This window comes from Echiichthys vipera (genome assembly GCF_963691815.1).
Source record: "Echiichthys vipera genome assembly, chromosome: 6".
NCBI lineage: Eukaryota > Metazoa > Chordata > Actinopteri > Perciformes > Trachinidae > Echiichthys > Echiichthys vipera.
This window is the reverse complement of record NC_139831.1, coordinates 17231275-17253728: the sequence shown is the minus strand read 5'-3', so window position 1 is coordinate 17253728 and position 22454 is coordinate 17231275. Positions and strand designations below refer to the sequence as shown.

Below are 22454 nucleotides of genomic sequence, written 5' to 3'. Positions count from 1 at the left end.
GTTAGAATTCCAGGTTGGAACTGGTTGTTTACTAATGCGCGATATGCACTGATAAAACGATGTTCATCACACTAATTGAGACCCCAAGAAGATTGGTAATCAGCGAATAAGTACAAGAAGACTGTCGCTTAAGTGCCTGTGTTAATAGTTCACTGCATCCTCACACATACCTGCACATCCAGTTGGTCACAGTTATTCATATATGACACACGTAAACAACACACTTTCACACACACAATCATACTCCTACTAACAAAAACAACAAGAAATCTGTACTATTTTCTTGTGTGAATGTATATTTCGTTACCTATTCGTCACCTGTCACACTGACATACAACAACTGTCATTTAAACTAATTACTCAAACAGTACCCCAACCTACAAGAAATACAACCATGAAAGTTCAATCAAAAATGTAATCAAATCAATGTATATTCTGATTTTATATTGTCGACACTTACTTTTAGCCTTTGTCATTAAAATGCCAGATCATTATCTACGTTATCTGCACAATTAGTACAGTATGTGCAGTACATGGGTTCAGTTTCAAAACTATTCTTGCAGCTTTTGATAATCAATGTGAACCTGTTTACGCTTAGCTGCAGATGTGGTACAATGTGACTACAGGATAAATGAGCAGATGTGGGCTCCGTGTTTGGGTTACACGACAGCACATCCACCTGTGAACGCACCTTTAGAGTTGTTTGACATAAATGACAGTATTTTTTAATACGTTTGAATTTTATCTGAAATGATGAAGTGGCCTTTGTCCACCATACTTTTCAAAGCTTATGACTTAATGTTTATATATACTATATATATATATATTCATCTACATGACTGTGATATGAAGAGCCTGCGGGGAAACCTGTCGCCGTCTTTAGCCTGTGAATGTTTGAATAACAGTGTTGAATTTTGCTCTTTAGCTTTTAGCTATATCTGGTGCAATACATGTAATGTATATCGTCTTTGTTTAATAAACAATAATGCTCAGATTGATGATCATATTACACCTATATGATTCACATTCAGGCTAAATTGAGTTTGGCCACTTTGAATGTGCCAGTGTGAACGCTTTCTTAGTGCCAGGCAAACATCTCCCTTATCCTGGGGCTAAGTGCAGTGTGAAAACCCCTATAGAAGAAGAATTCCTATATACATGCAATTAATTGAGAGGTGTTAGAGAAGGGGGGCTGCCTGAGTAGTTGGGGGTTCGGTGCCTTGCTCAACAGCACCTTGGCCACCAGTCCACGCTACATTCATGGTCCACACAGGGACTCAAACCAGCAACCCTCCGGTTCCCAGCCAAGTCACCTATGGCCTGAGCCACTGCCGCCCCAGCACTGCACTAAAACTGTCTACACAGTGATAGTGCACTATAGATAAATTATCAGTGTTGAAGATAGCCTGTGGTAAAGTTTGTATCTGCAAGAGTACTTTGAACACCTTGTTAGATGGCCAGGAAATAACTAATGAGGATCTTTGTTTTAGCTTTGTCAGAGGACACGATTCCAAGTTAAAGGGCCAACCTTTACTTCTGTTGGCCATAGAAATTTTAGGCATATTCATCTACGTATAATCTCCTACCTTGACTTACAGATGAAAAGGCATTAAAGTCTTTAATTTATAGCCGAAGATTTAAATGCAACATTATCTCCAATCACCAAAAAAAAAAATGCAATAACACCATCAATATTTTAGTAATTTAATTTATTTCCAGTCGTTTCACCGAGTAGACAAACAGTAGTTCAACATTATAATGGAAGTCTTCCCCAGGTGGTGGAAGTCTAGGAAGAGGGAAATCCAGCCGTGGCATTTCTTGTTGTCATATTTGGTCCATGTGCAATTTATCTTTATTTTTCTTAAAACGTTCACAGTATTTAATACACGTAGCTGGCTGTGTACAAAGACTTCATGGAGGCCTGATCAGCTGAGCCAGAAGGCTTGTACTCTCCTTTGGCAGCCAGGCCGTTGGTCTGAAGAGAGCAACAGAGGAGGGAATGTTAGGGCAAAGTCAAATGTGAGTGTTAATGATCAGCCTGAGCCACACTAGCGCATAAAGAACAGACAAAAAGCTTTTTAGAATCAATAATTTACCAGTCAATGTAAAGTTGGGTAATACAAGGTTAGAGTCATTTAATATACAGTTTTGTGCATAGTCCACACCAACAAATTGATAAGTGGGTATCAGTTAAAAGTATCTATTAAGTAATTGCGATAACTGAGACTGACCTTGGCCCTGCTGCAGAAAGCTTCCTGTGCAGCTGCTTTGTTGGCAGGTTTGCCCTGCCAGGCTGCCAGAGCGGAGGCCTGGAGTGCACGGCCGTAAGAGAAGGTCAGCTTCCAGGGGCGATGGAGGGGCACCTGGTTGATGGCGTTCAAGTTGAGGGAAGCCTCCTCCTCACTCTGGCCTCCAGACAGGAAGCAGATGCCTGTGAGGACACAGAAAGCAGCATACCATTAAGAAACATAGTCCCTGCATCCTCCGGTTCTCTTAAAGCTGTGCGTTATGAGAAAAGCCGGCCTTGTGGCGCTCACCGGGAACAGAAGCAGGGACAGTGCGCCTCAGAGCGGTCACTGTGGCCATGGCAACCTCCTGAGGGGTGAACTTCTTAGTGCAGGAGTGTCCAGCCGTGACCATGTTGGGCTTCAGCAGAGTGCCCTCCAGGTAAACGTGGTGATCCGACAGAGCCTTGTACACAGCAGCCAGAACCTAAAAATGAAGAGGGAGGTTTACTTTATAATATCAGATGGGACAATTCTTTATTTTTACTTGCACTGTACTTGCTGGTGGTTTGGCTGACTAACGTGATGAACCAACCTTTTCTGTAACGTACTGGCAGCGCAGCAGGTCATGGTCTCCGTCAGGCAGGATCTCTGGCTCCACAATAGGCACCAGGCCATTCTAGTTCAGAACATATTTTTAAAAATGAATAACTTACGCAGCCAATAGGTTTGATTTAGCCATGTCTGTAGAGACTATGGAGGCACAAACACACAGACACACCTGTTGGCAGATACTGGCATATCTTGCGAGGACATTGGCGTTCTCTGCAATGGCGAGAGCTGATGGGCAGCTGTCTGAGATCTTGAGCACACACCGCCACTTTGCAAAGTCACAACCGTCCTTCTTGTACTGAGCACAGCGCTCCGAGAGGCCGTCAAGACCTGTAGAAAAATTAACAAGCCACAGAAATTTGGTATGCTGTCGCGATTTGTGCTCAGTTCTTAGCAATAATGAAGGCTTGCACTTCTGGGCTTTGAATCAGAAAAGATAAAGAATCCATTTCACCTTGTGTGGTAGTCTCTCCGTCTGTTCCGTTGAGACCAGCTGTGCCTTTGTCCACCTGAAGAAGATAATCGAAAACACATGAACTTACAAGGGTCGACGTGTGAAAGACCTAAAAGATGTTCGCACTCGACTACAGGCTCAGTCTCCACTCGCAGATCCTCACCTTGATGCCGACAACAATTCCCTTATCCTTAACAACTTGGGGGAAGAGCTTGCCGCTGTCTGACTTCTGGTAGAGCGTCTCGTGGAAGAAGATGACCCCGCCCACGCAGTTGGAGATTGAGGGGTCAGTGGAGAAGAGAAGGTCACGGAAGTAGCGACGGTTCTCCTCGTTGTTTTCCACGTTGATTTTCTGGAGACGCTTTCCCATGGTTCCTTGAAAGAAGAAGAGAAAAATCATTTCAGTTGCAAACTCTGCAGTCACAGTTTACACAACAATAAGAAGGGTCTTGAGGCTCACCTGTGGATTCATCTGCAGCCAGGATTCCCTTTCCTGGAGCCACAATCCTCTGAGCAATGTCAGAGAGCTCCTTCTTCTGCTCCGGAGAGAGGGATGGGAACTGATGAGTCATCCTAGAAGTGAGAAACAAGTTATTTCACAGACAGAAACTCTGCCAAGACTCCAAGTATGAGGAAGATTTAATCCTTTTGTTCCAATCAAAACACAATGGACCTCAGCCTCTGACTTCCTGCCTGTCTTGCGTCACCTCTGTAAATATTTGGCTTGGATGGTTGAACTCTGGCCTTCAAAACAGATAAGTTCTGCCTTTAGAGTACAACATAAGTTCATAGTTCACTCAAAGTTGTTGGCTGCAGCCTGCATGGATGTTTTCTAACTTTCTGCAGAGGACCTCCACTTAATAAAGAATTCAAATCACGTGTAGAATTGGTCACATACAATAAGTGCTCATTGAACGCGGGTGTATGTTTCCTTACAAGTATTTGCACAAACTCAAAACTGGTAACCTTCACACGTCAACATTTAAAACTCTTTCAAAGTAAAAGCACCACCATCTCTATTGCAAAAAAAGAAGCTACTGATAAGTCAATGTAACTGGAGCATATAACAGACTTGACAGCCTGTTTATCCAGTTCTACAGAGTCTAGACTATTGAAAACGGCTTAAATATAATATGCAACATGACTTCCACCGCTGCACATGTGGAAACGCGAGGATGCACGCTAATGTCGCAGAAAATCCGTTTTCATGAAAACAAGTGGGAATCGGCGACAGACAAAGTATGCAAAAGTAAAAAGCTAGAAAACACGACTTACTTTATTGTTTTGAATCAAACAGCGACGGCAACAGAAGTGTCAGACGGCGTGCACGGCCTCCCAGCAGTAATTTGACTGATCGAGAAGGCCGAAAACCGGTCACAAAGCTGCATTTATAGTCTGTTTGGAGCTGTGGAGGAGGTTTCGCGTGATGTGGCGGGGCGTGTGTCGGCCCGGTAACGCAATTGGCTCGGTCAGACAGACAGGGGCGGTGTTTGCCTGATGTGGCATCGATGCTTTTTTGTGGACTTTACGCTCATATCGGGACCTGGGCGGATGAGTTGAAAACATGAAGGGAACACTGTGTATCTACTGAGAAGTTATAAAAACGAAGTGTGCAGGCACTCAGTCCTGAAACACCCCTCTTGTGTTATGCTCGATGCAGGACCTCACTGAAGAAATGCAATGTGAGAGGCCTGCTGCGATGTTGCAATGCAGGTTTCTTTGTTTCTTTTTTCCCCTGGTGTGGATTAGGGTGTGATACTCTACTGTTTGTCTCGTTTGGGGGAATTAGCTTTTAAGTTTTTATTCTTCAATCCCAAATAAAGATAAAAAATAAAGGGAAATCCTACACAATTATATGTATACAGTCTGTTCCAGATGTAGGCCTATGTAGGTAGACCACTTTATGAACAAAATGCAATTCAAAAAGGGAAAACCTACATATGTGAAAACGTCTCTGTTCTAATTGAAATTGCATCTTTCAAAGTCACCAGAGCATACACTTTGTATCATGACATAACAGTGTGCGTTTATTTGTATATTATTCATGTAGAATGAATCAATATCTTTTTCCTCTCCCTGTAGGCTATATGTTGTTTAGGAGATGCATAGATCTTATCAGCAGACCTTCTTGATTTTACACCAAGGAAACATTTAGCAGCTTTTATGTTATGTCATTATAATTGATTCACTTTCAGATTTGATGTGTACTTGTGCTAGTATATCACCAAGTTTTAGCCTCGTTCATTTGTTGGGCACAAATGTGTCATTAGTCACAAAAACAGATTTTTCATGCTGCCTTGTGCCCCATGCGTCACAACGGGCTGTCAAACACGTCATGCATAAACACTTCTCCTATCGATTGATGAAAATGGCCCCAAAAAACTTGTGTTTGTAATGCTCTCACCGTTCCGTGGGTGACCTCAGGAGATAGGGATATTTGAACTGAGGCTGGGATAGATCTGTAACTCACAATTGATGACTTTTACACAACCTGGACTCTGCACCCTGTGCAATGTACTCTTTGATGGTGCTGATCAGAGTTCAGTTTCTGTCCATGAGTCCCTTTTTACATAAGGGCTGACTGAGAAAAAGATTCAGGAAAGAGCAAACTGTTGTCCAGACCAATTTTCTTACCCCCACAAGTATGTGGACTAAACAGGAAAATGTAACTGGTGGTAACTTGGTGTTGTTGTTGTTGTTGTTGTTTTGGTTGCACAATAATTGCAACAATACGCCCAAGTATTGCAAATCTCTGATCTATAGCGTTGCAATCTAACACTGCAGCCACACAAAGTATCCACAGCTTTTCTCTTGTCTATTTTCTTTACAATTTTCTATCTTTATACTTGTTTGTAAGACCTATACGCACTGTGTGTGCTCGCAGAAATCTGTGTTGCATGACTGCTTATCAGTACATTGTCCTGTTTGTATGTTGAGCCACGTCATAGAAGATTTTCTGTTACGTCAGACAATAAAGTTTTCTGAATCTGAATCGGAACAAAAAGTATATTTTTTGTGATTTGTCTCAGTTGTTTCAATAAAAGGATTTCTATGACCGTGGAAATGGATGTCTTGATTTAGCTGCAGGCTTCCCTTTTTCTTGAGTAATTAAACAATGTTTGGGATCTAGTGAATTCCTGTCATTACACTGCACTCTATCAATACAACAGGGCTGGATTAACAACAGGGCAAGAGTGGGACGTACACTGACCAGGCCCCCAAAAGCCCCAGATTCAGTGTATATCAGTTGCTTATTAATTTCCCTGTTAGTGTACAAAAAACCCAACAACAGCCTGTCCGACTGGATTTCGACTTAATAAAGTATAGAGTGGCCTCTTATGAGATGTCTTATCAAATACTGATGTGTGACAATTATATTTACAAATGGGTAAAATATATTGTATATAAGGTTGGAAAACAGGACTAACCCCTGCTCCAGTGTGTGAAACACGACATAGGCCTAAATACATTACTTGTGTTTTTGTTTTTGTTTTTTTATTGCAAAATGCAAAATACAATACAAATAAACATATTCAAATGCAATTACAAAAGTTGCTGGTTTCAGAACTGAGCGTAGCATTTCTTACATTCAAAATGAATAGGATATAAACAGAACAATAACAGAAAGTAAAGCAAAAATAGAAAATACATTTTTTTTTAAAACCACACATTTTCTTATAAGAGATCAATCAAAAGTAAAAGTTGATAAACTGTCATACAGCAATAGGGCTTTCTTTGATTTCACAGGTTTTAATGAATCAGAGTAAAGGTGCAGTTCTTTTAGAATAATGTAGAAACGTGGGGTAGTTTTTGAGAATTTACATTAGTGTAGAAAGTATTTGGGGAGTATAACCAAGTAATTTATGTTATATTCCAGTTTTCTGTCCTCATTATGAAACCAAATCTCACATTGTTGTATGTCAGGGGCGGCACATCTAGATTATACAATTCCGATAGTTTGCACAAGAACATTAAATGTTTTGCAAAAAGCACATTCATTAGAGTCTTAGGAATCTAGGAGTCTAGGAAAGCTAAGAAACGTACATCTTATCTACTCATACCTGGACACTTTTCTCCTTATTTGTGCAGTAATTTAATTTTACTGCTAATTTCTGCCATATACAGACATGTATATTTTATCTTATACGTTTCTCTACACTTAACTTATCTGATTTCATTATCTGTGAAGTTTATTTTACTTGTATTCTTATCTCTTAGTATTTAACTAAGAGTTTACTGTCTATTGTTTACATTTTATACTTAACCAAGAGTTTATTGTTTACTTTCTATATTTATTTAGCTATTAGTTTATTGTTTGTCTTAAAAAAATTGAATAAAATTTTTTTGGTGAGAGTATCTCAGAAATGTACTGTTACACTTTTTCTCTAATAAAAGTTTGTTATTTATGGACAGGGTATTTGCATTAAAGTTCCCTTAATCATACAGAAGAGAGCCCCTGGAGTTGCTTTGAAGAAGAAGAAGAAGAAGAAGAAGAAGAAGAAGAAGAAGAAGAAGAAGAAGAAGAAGAAGAAGAAGAGGAAGAAGAAGAAGAAGAAGAAGAAGAAGAAGAAGAAGAAGAAGAAGAAGAAGAAGAAATACTCTTTACCAGTTGGTGGTTGTAATCATAGACATAAAGAGTAGACGCCTCATCGAACGTTGGGCCTATTGGCGCTGACGAGCGGTGGAGCCGCCATCTTGGCCCGGTCGCCCGCTCCACTCAGTGTAAGGACAGGACACGGTTCAGCGTATTTTAATATTCACAGTGGGATTAACAGTAATAGAATATTCTGATATATGATATATGTGATGTATGATAGGTGTTTTGCAAACACTATAAATATAAACACAACAAGAGAAATCATTTATAGAGTATTAATAGGCTGTATTTCATACATGAATACATAAATCTCTCTCTCACTCACTCACTCTCTCTTCCTCTCTCTCTCTCACACACACACACACACACAAAATTAAAATACATATAAATCAAGAGTATCAATACAATTAGGTCAGAGAGAGAGATGACATTTTGGACACATCTAAATACAAGTCAAACAGACAGACACACACACACACACACACAGACACACACACAGACACACTTCCATTTAAAGCACTAAAAAAAAACAAGAGCCGAACCCTATATGTTTATAAATATTCAGAAATGATCCATGCTCTGCCAGTCGCATAGTCGTGGTAGTGGAGAGGAGAGGGAGCGAGTGTGTGTGGTATAAAAATATATATAACATTTTGTTAAATCGATCATTTTCACACTGTTTTGTTCTTGCACAATTACCAATGAGAGTGTAGCTCTAATTGGTAAAGACAGTGATGTTGTAGGAGTACTTTGTATAGTATCTAAAATGTGTATGAAATGTGTCCTTTGTTTTTAGGCAAGGTCTAATTATGTGGATGTCTTCTTTATTGCATATTTTAATTATGTAGTAATTGTATTTAATGTGCAAACAAAAACACGGGGCATAGTTCAGTAGTATCCATTTTAAATTATACAAACGATTTAAGATTTTTCCTTAGTTAAATAAATGTATGATTTTTTTCTTTTCAGACTGTTTCAACTTCTGTGGTACAACTGAACTAAAAAAGCCTGGACTCAATAGTTCTGGTTTACAAACATGTGACGTTCGTCCTGCTTTAAGTGGAGATGTGGAGAACCAAGTCAAAATGTGTGGAACATTTAGTTCAGCTGTGAGAATATCGGGCACAGAGTGGAAATACATGTTCACGCTTGCCTCGTAAATCTCTAATTCATTCTTTATAATAAAGCCCACATCATGTTGCTCCTGTTTGATGAAACAGTTTAACAGCAAAGGATATTGATCAGATTCTGTCACTTCTCCTTTGATAGTCTAAACTTAAAAAAAAAAGTGACATGACATGAAAAATTATGTCATAATTCATCTCAATGTCATGTTCAATATTTAAAAAAACAAAACTGAGAATATCTGAGGTGACCTGAGATGAACTGTCTCTGAAGTGTCTTCCTCTCATGAAACCACAGCACATCCTCCGCTGACCTAATGCTGGAAATGTGCAATCCATTTACACTAGACCACATGTACGACAACCCCTTTCCTCCGTGCTTCTCCTTTCATATCTACACAGGCTTGCACACACACATCTGGCCGGGGGGTGAATTAACTAACATTCCCACAGAGGCTAATCTCCATGCCTCTACTGTGACGAGATAATAATAATAAAATAAGGGACAGCAGCTCCTCTGGCATTTAAATCTGTATCTACCTGCCACAGCCTGAGGGACTCACTATAACATTCAAAAATGCATGGATTTATGTCTAATTGTTTAAAATTGTACTGTACCGGACTGATTATGAATTGTAATATTAGATTAGAGCTGGAATACGCTGCACAGTGCTCTGGCATCTTGTTCCTTCTGCTGCTCAACTCAGAGGCTCAACGAGTCACTCATAGAACTGATCTGGGAGAAGGACCGGTCCAAGATGGCGGCCGCATTTCTCGCGGCCCAACGTTCGATGCGGCATCTACTCTTTATGTCTATGGTTGTAATGCACCAAAACGTTGTTTGCAAACCGCCAACAAGCGTAGAAGAAGAAACTGTCCGCTCCCCTCCCGGACGACAGGTGGCGCCACGTCAGCTGAAGGTTGTCCCAGTAACAGCGTCCACATTTCCGTTTCCCAAAGACAGGGGAGCCGCAACATCAACAGCCACATACAGAATTAGTTAATAACATAAAACACGTCACATTTAAATCGGTAAGACTTCGTTTAGGGCTTGGTTGATATCGACAATGTTAGAAAGTAAAAGCGTTGATGTGTCGGGTCAGAATCCTGTTCATCAACACCAGTTAAAGCTAACGTTAGCACACAGCTAACACACAGCTAACGTTAGCCTCACTCTACATCCACCGATTCATGCAGCTCGGTTGGGGCTTTTTAAAAAATGTGATACATCAGTTCTGTCGCTCACTTCTCTGTTTGTTTTCAGGAGTCTGAGGATGTCGGGGCTGAAGCGTCCTGCTGACCCCACCGGTCCCTCGTCCTCCGGTGCGCCCCCGGAGAAGCGAAGGGAGAGGGAAGGAGGAGAGGACGGAACTCCCGGTGTCAGCGCCGCTGCAGCCGGGGGGAGCACCGCGGTGGAGACGGTCATCAAACTTGGAGGAGTGTCCAACTCAGTGAGGCCCCTTTTATTATTGTCCGCTAAGATATTATTATATAAAATATTTTATTTCTGAATCTTGAAGGACATTCGTGCTCCAAACTGTTCAAAAAATGCAGTAACAGTTACTGCAATACAATCTTACATTAATAAGATATAACAATATAAGATAACAAAAGAGCATCAAAAATGTGAAAAAATAAAGTGACTAAGGAGTCAAATTGAATAATATGATGTTATAGAGATATATTGCAGATAATAATAAATATAATATAGCCTAACCCTGGTATTGAAAAGGAAAAGGGTGCACACGATGATGAAAGGTAATACTGAACATTATATTGGTATTTTTCTCAGTCAGATTTGTCAGCTGAAAGGCTGCATTGCTGATGAGTATTTATTGAGATCTCATTGTGTAAATATGTTGTGTAAACAATATTGTTGCAATATTGGTATCAAGGTGCTTAAAAATAGTTTGATATTTAATTTCTTAGCATACAACCCAGCAATCAGAAGTGTAATGCCTGTCTGGTTGGCAGCTTTTTCTTTTTGTACTCATGTTTGAATTTATACTTTTTTTTCAGGAAGAACAAGACATCAAAGCTCTCCAGGCTAAGAACCGAAAGTTGGGAGAATCTCTTGATCAAAGACAGGTAAATTAATTCTCTAATGTATGTTTATAACTCTTTATAAGCACACACACACACACACATACACAGAGGGAGCTGTACTTGTGCTCGCTTGTTCAGAGAGAGAGAGGTTCATCTCTTGGCTTGTGGGTTTGCAGGTGATTGAGGATGAATTGCGAGAGCGAATTGAGAGACTGGAGACCCGCCAGGCCACTGATGATGCCAGCCTGCTGATCCTCAACAGATACTGGAACCAGGTACGCAAGTTCAGAGAAGGAAGGAAAAACAAAAAAATTTTGTTCAACATCAACAGTCTCCTCTCCTAAGTCTAAATGTGATTGCCTCCCCTCTCCCTCAGTTTGATGAAAACATTAAACTGACCATCAGGCGTTATGACCAAGCAAGCAGCGAACCTGAGAAATCGCTGGCAGGTGAAGGACGGAGCCTGAAGCCGGACACTCCAGAACCTGATGGCGACTCTAACCAGGAGCGGGCCAAGGACAGAGGTAAAGACAGGGCTCACACAGAATCATGACTTTGAAGTAAGCAATGACGTGAATATTAGATTAACGAACTAGACATCAATGCTAAAACCTTGTTTCCTGCTGTGGTCACTCAGGCAACCAGGGAGAGACAACCAACTCTTTCCTAGCAACGCTGGCGAGCAGCAGCAGTGAGGAGATGGAGGCTGAGCTTAAGGAGAGGGTGGAGTCCAGCCAGAAACAAGCCAGTCACGTGGTGGAGATCTATGAGTGTCTCAAGAGGACTGTGGACCAACTGAAGGCAGAGCTGGACTCTGGAGCTGGTGCGATAAAAGGTCGGAAGATTTTGGTGGAAGAAGACAAGATCAAATTGCAGTAATGGATCACAGTTGAGGATGTATTTGCACCCATAAAATGTGATATTGTTGCTTTTCTTTTCAGAGGGCAGTCTATGGGAGGCCGCTTCCAAACTGAATTCCCTCCTGACCAATGAAAACAAGCGCCTGCAACAGTTGTCGGAGGACCTAAAGCAGAAGCACAGTCACATGACGAGCGAGGTACAAATCATACGCCCTTCCCTATATGCTGTTACAGTATGTTCCCCCTCAGGTTGAACTAAACTTAAAGGTAGAATATGTATAAACTAGTTCAGAAGTAGTCCCTCTCAATCATCACTTATTACCCACTGGAAGAGTGTGGTGGTGTCTGTATCTGCAGAGATGCTGCTCTCTGCCTGGATTTCTGTTTTCTTGGTATTTAGAGAGGGACAGGCATTTTTGGGTGTAGGCTTGGCCTGTGTAGAGGTCTAACCCCCTGCCAATCACAGCGCAGAGTGAGAAGCCCTCTGATTCACAACTGCCACTTTGTGACGACCTTCCCCTCAGCGTCAGATACTGAAGCACAAAGCAGATACAAACACAATGAAGCTCTGTGTGTGTGTGTGTGTGTGTGTGTGTGTGTGTGTGTGTGTGTGTGTGTGTGTGTGTGTGTGTGTGTGTGTGTGTGTGTGTGTGTGTGTGTGTGTGTGTGTGTGTGTGTGTGTGTGTGTGTGTGTGTGTGTGTGTGTGTGTGTGTGTGTGTGTGTGTGTGTGTTTTAAATGTAACTGCTTTGAAACAGTTATAAAATACAGTTTAATCCTGTGATTCACTGCTTTGTCCTCACTGAATGGAGCTTGCTCTCTCCAGCCAGACTGCCGCTCGCTCGTCCAAACGTATTTTTTTTCTAATGTTTCTGGCCTCTAAAATTTCTGACTTTGACTACGCTGACTTGTATCTAAACGAAGTTTGTCACAAGTGAGGTGTTTTCACGTTCCTTTCCTGGAGAGAGATGTTTGTGCACCTCTCTAAAAAATATATCCTGGCCAAGCTTGATTACGGAGGTCACTAGTCCGTAGACCAATCGCTGTCGCAATACGCAAAACCTCAAACTTCCAGCACAGAGCGGACTGCCAGTGCAGAGGGTGCTAACTCACCGTCATTGGAGCTGTCAGCCACTGACACTCACAAGCTAACAAACAAAAGAAACACATAAAAGATGCTTACTACACTTACCATTCGATTAATCTGCTAGTCACTGATTTCACAGACTTCTCATCTGAGTCTGGGTCTGACTGATGACACGTTCAGACAGCACGCTGAAACTATAGTTGCAGATCGCCATCTCACAGAGCTCTGCAAGCATCATCCCGTGGAATTCCGCAAGCGGGCTTCACAGGCTCTGTGTGACAGCCGTCCACACAAGTGTAAAATTGAAATTCCTTCAAAATCATTATGACACTGTGGTTCACTGTGTAAAGTAATTATATACGTGGTTCATTTGTTTTATCTGTTACTGGTTCTGCTCTAGTAACAGCTGCTTTGTTGTAGGGTAATATCTTAGCAAGCATTAAGTTTCTCTTAGCTCTTGTATTTGTGGTGTCAAGCCTCTTGTGTCCCTGTCTCGTCCAGTCCCGGCCTCTAGGTCGCGCAGCTAACAAAGCAGACCAGCGTGTCAGCGAACTGCAGGTTCTGATCGAGGAGCTCCAGTGGGACATGGAGAAGATCCGACGCCGGGAGAACAGACTGAACGCACACCTGACTGAGATACTGGAGAGGGTGAGGATGTGTTCTCTTGTCTGCGTGTCTCAGAATTTGTCCTTGACGAATGTTGGTATTATACTGATGCATGTTATATTGCTTCCCGTAATGCATTCCAGGTGAACAGCAAAGGCTATAAGGTGTGTGGGGAGGCCAGCAGCGTTTGTGGGACCATCACTATTAACAAAAGAAAGGTAGGAATTCCATTTAACAGTTTTGATCGTTTTTGTAGTTTTTCTTTCCACGCTTTGCTTTTCATACTGAAAGTTTCTCCTCTTTTCTCCTGTCAAGTTTGAAGAAATGAACAGTGATATGGAGGAGAACACAGAGCTGGCAGACAACCGCCTCGTTGAGCTGCAGAAGCTGCAGCAGGACCTGCAGACTGTGCTCCAGGAGAACAACAGCATGAAGGTGGACTTGTGTTTCTCCCTGGTGAACCTTGCACTTCAAAAAAGCTATTCATTCAGTACTATAGTGAATCATTTTTTTTGTTTTTTCTTTTGCTGCTGACTCTGTTTCCCTTACTTTCCTTTCTCTCTGTTCCTCTCAGGCGGAGCTGCTGAGTCGAGCAGAGGGCTTGGTGAAAGAGACTTCAGAATATCGCTGCCTGCAGTCCCAGTTTTCTGTGCTCTACAATGAGTCTCTGATCCTCAAGGCTCAATTAGACGAGACACGCGCCCGCCTCAACACTACCAGGACGGCAAGGCTTCGACAGCTGGAACATATGGAGGTGTGTGTGTCGGTATATCTACAGTATGTGACCTTTTGTCCGTTTCTTACTGTCATCTCATCCGTGTGCAGAATGACGAGGTGGCTCTGCAGAGGAAGGTGCGTACAGAGGTGTTTCAGCTGGAGGACACACTGGCTCAGGTCAGGAAGGAGTACGAGATGTTGCGCATCGAATTTGAACAGACTCTTGCTGCCAACGAGCAAGCAGGTAACTAACAGAACTGGGTGCTCAGTGATTTAGGTGCATTCATTGTGCTGAAAATGCAGTAGAGCTTAGATTCTTAAGTTAGCTCTTCGCAGGTTTATAGCCCTAATCTGTATTCTCTTTTTTCCCACCCGTCATCTCTTACTTTCTTTTTTTCCTCTTTCATTCTCCCTGCCTCATTCTCTCAGGTCCTATAAACAGGGAGATGCGACACCTGATCAGCACACTTCAAACACACAACCAGCAGATGAAGGGCGAGGTGGTGAAATACAAGATTAGACTGAGAGAGACACAAGCTGAGCTCAACCAGGTCGGTCCGAAAGGGAAACTTGTGCAGGCCACAAAACGAATTAGTTATAGGTCACTTTCATAGTACCACATCTGATAAAAAGCAGAACAATACAGAGCACACATCACACTTAAAAACATTCATCTGTTGCCTCTTCAGGTCCGCGCTTCAAAGGGCAACGCCATCCTCCAATCCCAGTCAAGCACAGAAATGGAGGTGAAGGATGAGATAACCTCTCCTTCGACCCCAGCCATTTCTGGGGAACTTGTGGCCAAGACAGAGCCCGACAACGGCTCCTCCACACCCAGCAGCACAGGTAACTAACACCTAAAGTAGTTGACCAACTATGAATTTAAATAAGTGAAAAGTTATTGTTCCTAAAAACATATTTGCACTGTCCTGGTTGACAATTTCTGCTTTACTTTTTTATTTTTCATTCGATAGGAGCCTCGGTGAAAATGGAGACTGGAGTAGAACCTGAGGCAACGATAAAAGAGGAGGAAAAAGAGGAGAAGAAAGAGAGGGAGGAAAAGAAAGAAAAGGACATTATAAAGAAAGAGGAGAAAGACCGAGAGCGGGAGAAAGAGAAGGAAAAGGAGAGAGAGAGGCCGACCCGTGTGATAAAAGAAGAGAAGGACAAGGCAGGGAGCAGCAGCCAACCGGAGGAGTCGGCCGGGGAGCGTCTGTCTGTGATCGGAGGGTCAAAGAGGAAGGAGATCGAGCAGCTGAAGATGGTGCGAGCCGAGCTGAAGTAAGTTGCTTACTAAATAAGTGAGGAAAAACTTTGTTGCCTGGTGGTAAATGATGCTGTCGTCCAGCTGTCCACAAAACAATTCACATAGATGGTTACAAACACATCCTTTAATTTGTAGAAATGCATAAACTAATAAAAATGCAAAGAATTATAGAAGCTGAAAAATATTGCAGCGTATACTCTCAAATGATCAGGGATCTTATGTTTCACCCACACACAGCTAGTGAAGTGAGGGAGTTTTCAGTCTGGGATTTTTTGCCTCCTGACTTTGTGAGACTTGATTGAAAAATAATATATTTGTTCTGCCTATCGGAGGACAACACGTTGCCATGTTATAAAGGAATCATCACGTTTACACATGTTCATTTTCCACCCCCTTGTTTTTAGCCCCCAATATTGTTGTTTTGTTTTTGTGATGCTTTTGTTTCTGTGGGACATGGGAATTATATCACCAGTCATATGAGTCTGTGAAACACCAGCAGAGGCTCACTTGGAATAGTAGACTCTTGTCTCAATATATGGCAGGTTAACAATAAATGTTAGCCCTGAGAAAGTGAGTCCATCTTTATTTCTGACCCTGGGTGTTGGTGATTGTTTTGTTAAAGACTCTTACCTTTACTGTGCAGGAAAGCTCAGGAGTCCCAGAGGGAGATGAAGCTGCTTCTGGACATGTACCGCTCAGCACCAAAGGAGCAGAGGGACAAAGTCCAGCTCATGGCTGCAGAGAAGAAGTCCAAGTCAGAGGTGATCAGCACTGCACACTGTGGATGTTTGTGTTGATGTGTAGGAGATTTAAGATTTGTTCCAGGTCCCTACATGATTCATGGATATTGGTGCTCAAATAATGATCATTAAAGGTTTTTTGGCAGTGCAATAATAATCATGTTGATTCCAGGGAGAGGAGCTGCGGCAGAGGCTGAGGGAGCTGGAGGAGAGGGAGAGGAGGGAGGGGAAAAAAATGGCTGACGAAGAGGCTCTGAGGAAAATCCGCTCTGTGGAGGAGCAGATAGATATCCTCAACAAGAAGCTCTCTATAGCAAAACAGGTGTGTGAGCTGGTCATTGTGTTTTTATACACAAACAACGCCTACTTTGCTCTCTAACACTCCACCCCTCACCCCCCTACCCCTCTCTGCAGGAGGAGGACGCACTGCTGAGCGAGATGGACGTGACGGGTCAGGCCTTCGAGGACATGCAGGAACAGAACATCCGCCTGATGCAGCAGCTCAGAGAAAAAGACGACGCCAACTTCAAGCTGATGAGCGAGCGGATCAAGTCAAACCAGATCCACAAGCTGCTAAAAGAGGAGAAGGAGGAGCTGGCCGACCAGCTGCTCACTTTAAAAACTCAGGTGAGCCACCAGGCAACACCACGAGAAGCATTGGGGTTGTATACGCTGGTTTGATGAGATAACACAGTTTAATTACAGTGATAACCAGCTGCAGTCATTTTCTTTGAATGCACTACGAAGTGTTGCCTAACCCTAACCTTACCAAAAAATGCGCAATCACCTTTGCTTCTCATTAAAAAGCTTGTCCGTAAATAAGTCTATACAGTGCATATTTGGTGGAAATGCTTTGAGAATAATTCTTCCGTATTTTTTTCAGTCGCCTCTAGCTGCTGCATACTTTCAGCTACAAAAACCATTCAACTGTCAAAATGTTCAGCTTTTTTTCTGCCTTTCATACTTTTTCATATATTCAGCCTTTTTTATGATGCAAACCAATAGAGATCTGTTTAAAATCATGCCTCTCATTGAACCTCATCTACTTCGACATACTTCCACCCACAGACTTCATTCCGACTTAAAACGGTTTGCAAGACTTATGACCTATACAGCTCAATCTTTTCCTTTTCATATCTTTTACACTTTTCCTATAATCACAGTTTATGTTTTATGTTTTTTTAGACCTGATCAGAGTTTTTAATGAGTGTGTATTGAGTTTCAGAGTGTACGGAATCCCTTTGACGTTGCCTCACTCGTTTGACGAAACTTTCTGACTAAATCTCCTCTAGCTTCCACTACGTTCACTTCTCAGATCTCAAAATGTAGGCTTTCTTGTCTTCTTTCGGAAAACTTGCTCATTATAGCACTATGACTTATAGTTTTTTAATTCTGGGGCTCAAAACACCAAGAGATACCTTCTTGCTCTCATCCACTTCAATGATTAATATTGTCAGCACACACGGTCATAGGCAGAAAACTTCAGGATTTTAAAACTGTGATTTAGCAGTCATTTTTAACTTTTTCCACACAAAAAAAACATAACTCCATGTTGACCAAACCCTCATAATGCTCAAAGTGAAGAGAGTTTAACAATACAAGTCATAATGTTTCGCGAGAGGGAGTTGTTTCGAAGCATGGGCCTCTGATTGGCTCTCACAGAGTTGGCCTTTTGCACATATTCAGCTTTTTAATATTCTCCTCAAACATTGAGCTCTTCTATATTTTTGCAAAAATTAAGCTTTTTTCCACTGTAGCTTTAGCATTAAAGCATTTCCACGCATTTTCCGCAGGAAATGCATTTTCTAGTTTACACATCTGCTCTTCACTTTTACCGTCTGCTTCTACCTGTTTGCCCAGTTTCTTTGTTTGTCATCCTTTTCCCTAAATTTTCACGTGTCTTCTAGCTGTGATGCTTTTTTTTCATCTTCGTTCACTATCATTTTTGGGAATTGTGCCCATTTGTCAGGTTGATGCCCAGCTGCAGGTGGTGAGGAAGCTTGAGGAAAAGGAGCGCCTCTTGCAGGGCACCATCAGCACCGCTGAGAGAGAGTTGGCACTTCGAACACAAGCTTTGGACATGAACAAACGCAAGGTAATGCATAGTTCAGTAGTTTGTTAGTTGTTTTTTCTCTCTCTCTCTCTCTCTCTCTCTCTCTCCTCTCTTTCAGAATGGGGCGCTGCCCATGAGGCCACTGGTCAATGTGGACAAACTGTTTTTTTGTGGCGTAAATTTTTTTATAGTCTGTTTTTTGTTAATGTGTGGTCGAAGACACTGCTACCACTATTTCTCCTACTTTTATTATTATTACTACTGGACATTTGACCATCTGACTCTACCTCTTGCTACATGGTCACTGCTGTAAGTCATATATCGCTACTGTTGTGGACTGTACTGTCTCTGCAATATGTCCTGTCTGTATGTTTCTTTTTAATATGCCTGCTTCAGGAATTGCCTCTCTGGGACAATAACAATTTTTTAAATCAAATCTAATTGAATGCGCCCAAAAAGAGTGAGCTGCTAGTATGGAAATTAAACTGGAAATAAATGTAAATATGCACACTTGTATCTAAACACACGTTCAGATAATATCCCTACATAAAGAAGAAATAACATCTCTGTTGTCCCTCAGGCTCAGGAGTCTGCGTTGTTGTCAGAGGAGGTGCGGACTCAGCTGGAGCAGGTTCAGCAGAGGCTCCACCTGGTCAGAGAGGAAGTCATAGAAAACAGCATCTCCAGGGAGAAAGAGTCCTTTAACGCGCGAAGAGCACAGGTAACAACACACACAAGTAAACACGTACGCACAAATACAGTAGAGCCATTAAGTATCAAAAAAGTGCATGGAGTTAAAAGGCAAGACATGCCGTAATACACAGCAAATGTGTCAGATTGACATATCAGTTATCTTAAATGCAAATTGTAGTCAACACAAGAAGAACAAAGTATTATTTTGACTGTCATAAGACTTATGGGATGACTCTTTCCTAAAATGCTCTGAATGTTTTCCAATGACAGATTAGATTTGTGAAATTCAAAATTTGTTTCCTCCACGATGGTGAGAAGCTCCAACATCTGAGTTTCCAGAACGCACTCCTTTACTTACCTCTGGTCATCTTTTTCAGGAGGACATTTCCAAACTAAGAGGAAAGATCGAGAAGGCCAAGAAACCAGCTGAGAAAATCAGCAATGGAGATGATATCCTAAATGAAGAAATCAATGACTATAAGGTAGGTTTCTGTGATACCAAACATATTAAAAACGTCTGTTTTCACTTCTGCTTCAGGGAAGTGTGCAGAATCAGTAACTGGTGCATCATGGATGCTGGTCGGGTTTAGGGTACATTAAAATGTTTCCAATGGCTCATTCAAACTCCGGAGTGTTTACTCCTTTGGATCCTTTCAGTCAGCTGTCACCAAGTTAACGTAAACAAGTTCAAGGCTGTCACGATTCTCCAAATGCACCTGCAGCACTGACAGCTATGCCATTGTTGCCATTGACTTCTGAGTTCTGAGTCATTGAGTTTGACGGTTTCATGTTTGTTTTTTGTTTGTTTGTTTTTTTAAATACACTACATAGTATCAACGGCGATATAAGCGCCATATGGTCAAATTTAAAATCATTTATTTAAAATGGGGCCATCACCAATCCTGCTTTTCATTTCAATCATTTAAATTGAAAGCTCATTTCGAATTTGTGACACTCCTTATCAAGATGCACATGTGTGCACATATGTGTGTATAGAACCACGCAGCTGAATTAGTTGAGCTTAGCACAAAGAGCACCACATCTGAAACTCATAAAACTCACGCACTCTCAAAACAGTTTTAAACTAACCATTGTCGATGTAAATTGAAGACAGATTCAGCAGTCAGTTTATTTCTCTCTGAACTATTTGTGTAATATAAGAGAACGTTTACAAACCAGCCGCCATGGTGGTCTGTTTTGAAAGCCGGGAGCAGACGGCCCACGAGCGATGTGTTTGTCCAATCAATTGCAGCCATCGCGGTCGGGTGTAGCCTGTTTTCTCGGTCTGTCACTGGTCAGTGAGGAGTATTTGATAACTGCTAGTGACAAGCACATCGAGTGCCCAATTCAGGGAAGCAGGGCGACCAGTCGTGGGTAAGAAGCGCCACATATACCATCATTCTCTTCTAAGTAAGTAGTCCTGCTGAATGAACCAGAAACATCTTTATCATTGTAGTTTCCACCAAATTAGACCAACTGTCGGTGTGATCACACTATTGACGGGAACACACAAGGACACTTAAAATTCTGACTAACTGTGCAAAGACTCAACATCACACATTAAATGAGTGTGTTTTGCCAATTGTAGTGTGCGTAGTGAAATGTCCATTTTAGGGCTGCAACTAATTATTATTTTGTTCCCGATTAATCTGACGATCATTTCTTGATTAGTTGTTGTCAGAAAATAGTGACCCGTGTCCATCCTAATACCTCCAAGTCCAACCTGATGTCTTGAAATGTCTTGTTTTGTCAGTCCAAAACGCAAAGATATTCACTTTGACAGGATATAAACCGAGGAAAGCAGGACATCTGCATATTTTAGAGGCTGAAAAAAAGATAGCAATTGTTTTTCTGCCCATAAACTTATTGCTCAGTCAACTAATCATTGCAGCTTAAGTCCATTTAGACTTCTGCAGCTCAAACGGATATCTAAATGGATCAGGCTCAGACTTTTCCAGATTTGGTCATAAACTTGTAAGTGGTTTCATGTAACCACGATGCTCTGATGTAACCTGCCAAACTACAAGACCTTTGGCTCTAATCTTCTCTGTAGTCTCCATGTTCTCGAGACTCAGTGGTGGCCACATCAGAGTTATAATTAGCCTTCATATCATGTGATGTGCTCCCTAAGGACAGTTGAGCTTAAAGATATGTGTCCACTCATTATGAACCACTCAGCTCAAAAATGGCTTCTCAGTTTATTGTTCGAACCGTTCCCTCCCCCTCTCTCACCCTCTTTCTCCCCCTCTCCCCCCAGGCACGCTTAACATGTCCATGCTGCAACTCTCGGGTGAAAGACGCCGTATTGACAAAGTGCTTCCATGTCTTCTGCTTCGAGTGCGTTAAGACGCGCTACGACACTCGCCAGAGGAAGTGTCCTAAGTGCAACGCCGCCTTCGGAGCAAACGACTTCCACCGCATATACATCGGCTGAAGCAGCGCTTTTTCCCCCTGCGGATACTTGCAGGGAAAAAGGTCATCAAGATAAGCAGTAGTACAAACAGTGCTGGGAGCGAGACTCCACCACCGCACTCACATTATCTCCCCTGCTCCTGTACGTACAGGATCCCGTCAGTGTGATCTTTCCGGATGATTCCAGCTTAGAAAGGGCCGCAGTGATGCTCTGGACTGAACGCTTTAATTTTAGTTTTTTAACAATGACTGAATTCAACTTCTGGTCGTGTGTGTGTGTGTGTGTGTGTGTGTGTGTGTGTGTGTGTGTGTGTGTGTGTGTGTGTGTGTGCGTGTGCGTGTGCGTGTGCGTGTGCGTGTGCGTGTGCGTGTGCGTGTGCGTGTGCGTGTGCGTGCGTGCCTGCCCAGAACAGGCAACTAAATAAACCAGTATACAGAAAAAAAGATTAGTACAGTGAGGTGAGATGTTTGTATAATTTTGGTGTGTACATACTGTCGTTATTGTTTTTTTTTTTTTATTTGAAAATGTCTTACGCCAACTGTCCTGAAATCTCTCAAACCTGACTTGATGCTGTGTAATTTCTGTTCTATTAGTTATTAAAGTGACATCTGAACTGTCCAATCTTATTTGATTTATTCATCAAGTCCTGTTAATATGTTTGCCACCTGCAGCTGGGCATCAACCTGACAAATGGGGTCAACCTGATAATTCCCAAAAAACGAAAGAGAACAAAGACGAACGAAAAAGCATCACAGCAAGAAGACACGTGAACATTTAGGGAAAAGATGACAAACAAAGAAACTGGGCTATGTTTTTGTGTATTTAAAAGTATTCTGCTTTTATTGATATTTAGTTTGAAATGGTTTTCACAGGAAAAAAAACCCTCAGATTTGAGCAGGGATCCTCACCCCTACACCCTAGCCACAAACTGACAGGATTGGTTCCTGAGGTGTGTGATGTA

General features: G+C 41.9%; 2 protein-coding genes across 3 annotated transcripts; one reads left to right on the top strand and one right to left on the bottom strand.

Moving 5' to 3' along the window:
- Positions 1-1690: 1690 nt before the first annotated feature.
- aldob (aldolase b, fructose-bisphosphate) lies at positions 1691-4694 on the bottom strand. The gene is made up of 9 exons (XM_083915201.1): positions 4567-4694; positions 3752-3864; positions 3455-3666; positions 3292-3346; positions 3007-3167; positions 2821-2904; positions 2538-2712; positions 2232-2431; positions 1691-1975 (listed from the first exon to the last, which is right to left on the bottom strand). The coding sequence occupies exons 2-9, from the start codon at positions 3861-3863 to the stop codon at positions 1880-1882; spliced, it is 1095 nt and encodes a 364-aa protein (XP_083771327.1). The 5' UTR covers position 3864; positions 4567-4694; the 3' UTR covers positions 1691-1879.
- Positions 4695-9966: 5272 nt separating this feature from the next.
- Positions 9967-22037, top strand: rnf20 (ring finger protein 20, E3 ubiquitin protein ligase). 2 transcript variants are annotated; one of them, XM_083915833.1, is made up of 22 exons: positions 9967-10044; positions 10277-10463; positions 11032-11100; positions 11235-11333; positions 11435-11582; positions 11696-11893; positions 12000-12115; positions 13506-13652; positions 13754-13828; positions 13926-14045; positions 14185-14364; positions 14436-14571; positions 14757-14878; positions 15017-15173; positions 15302-15608; positions 16238-16355; positions 16507-16656; positions 16749-16961; positions 18304-18429; positions 18968-19108; positions 19458-19562; positions 21338-22037. In XM_083915833.1, exons 2-22 carry the CDS (start codon positions 10287-10289, stop codon positions 21512-21514), a joined length of 3081 nt encoding a protein of 1026 aa, XP_083771959.1. In that variant the 5' UTR covers positions 9967-10044; positions 10277-10286; the 3' UTR covers positions 21515-22037. The 2 variants fall into 2 exon arrangements, with proteins under 2 accessions (XP_083771959.1, XP_083771958.1); XM_083915832.1 differs by having other exon boundaries at positions 13926-14066.
- Positions 22038-22454: the final 417 nt, after the last annotated feature.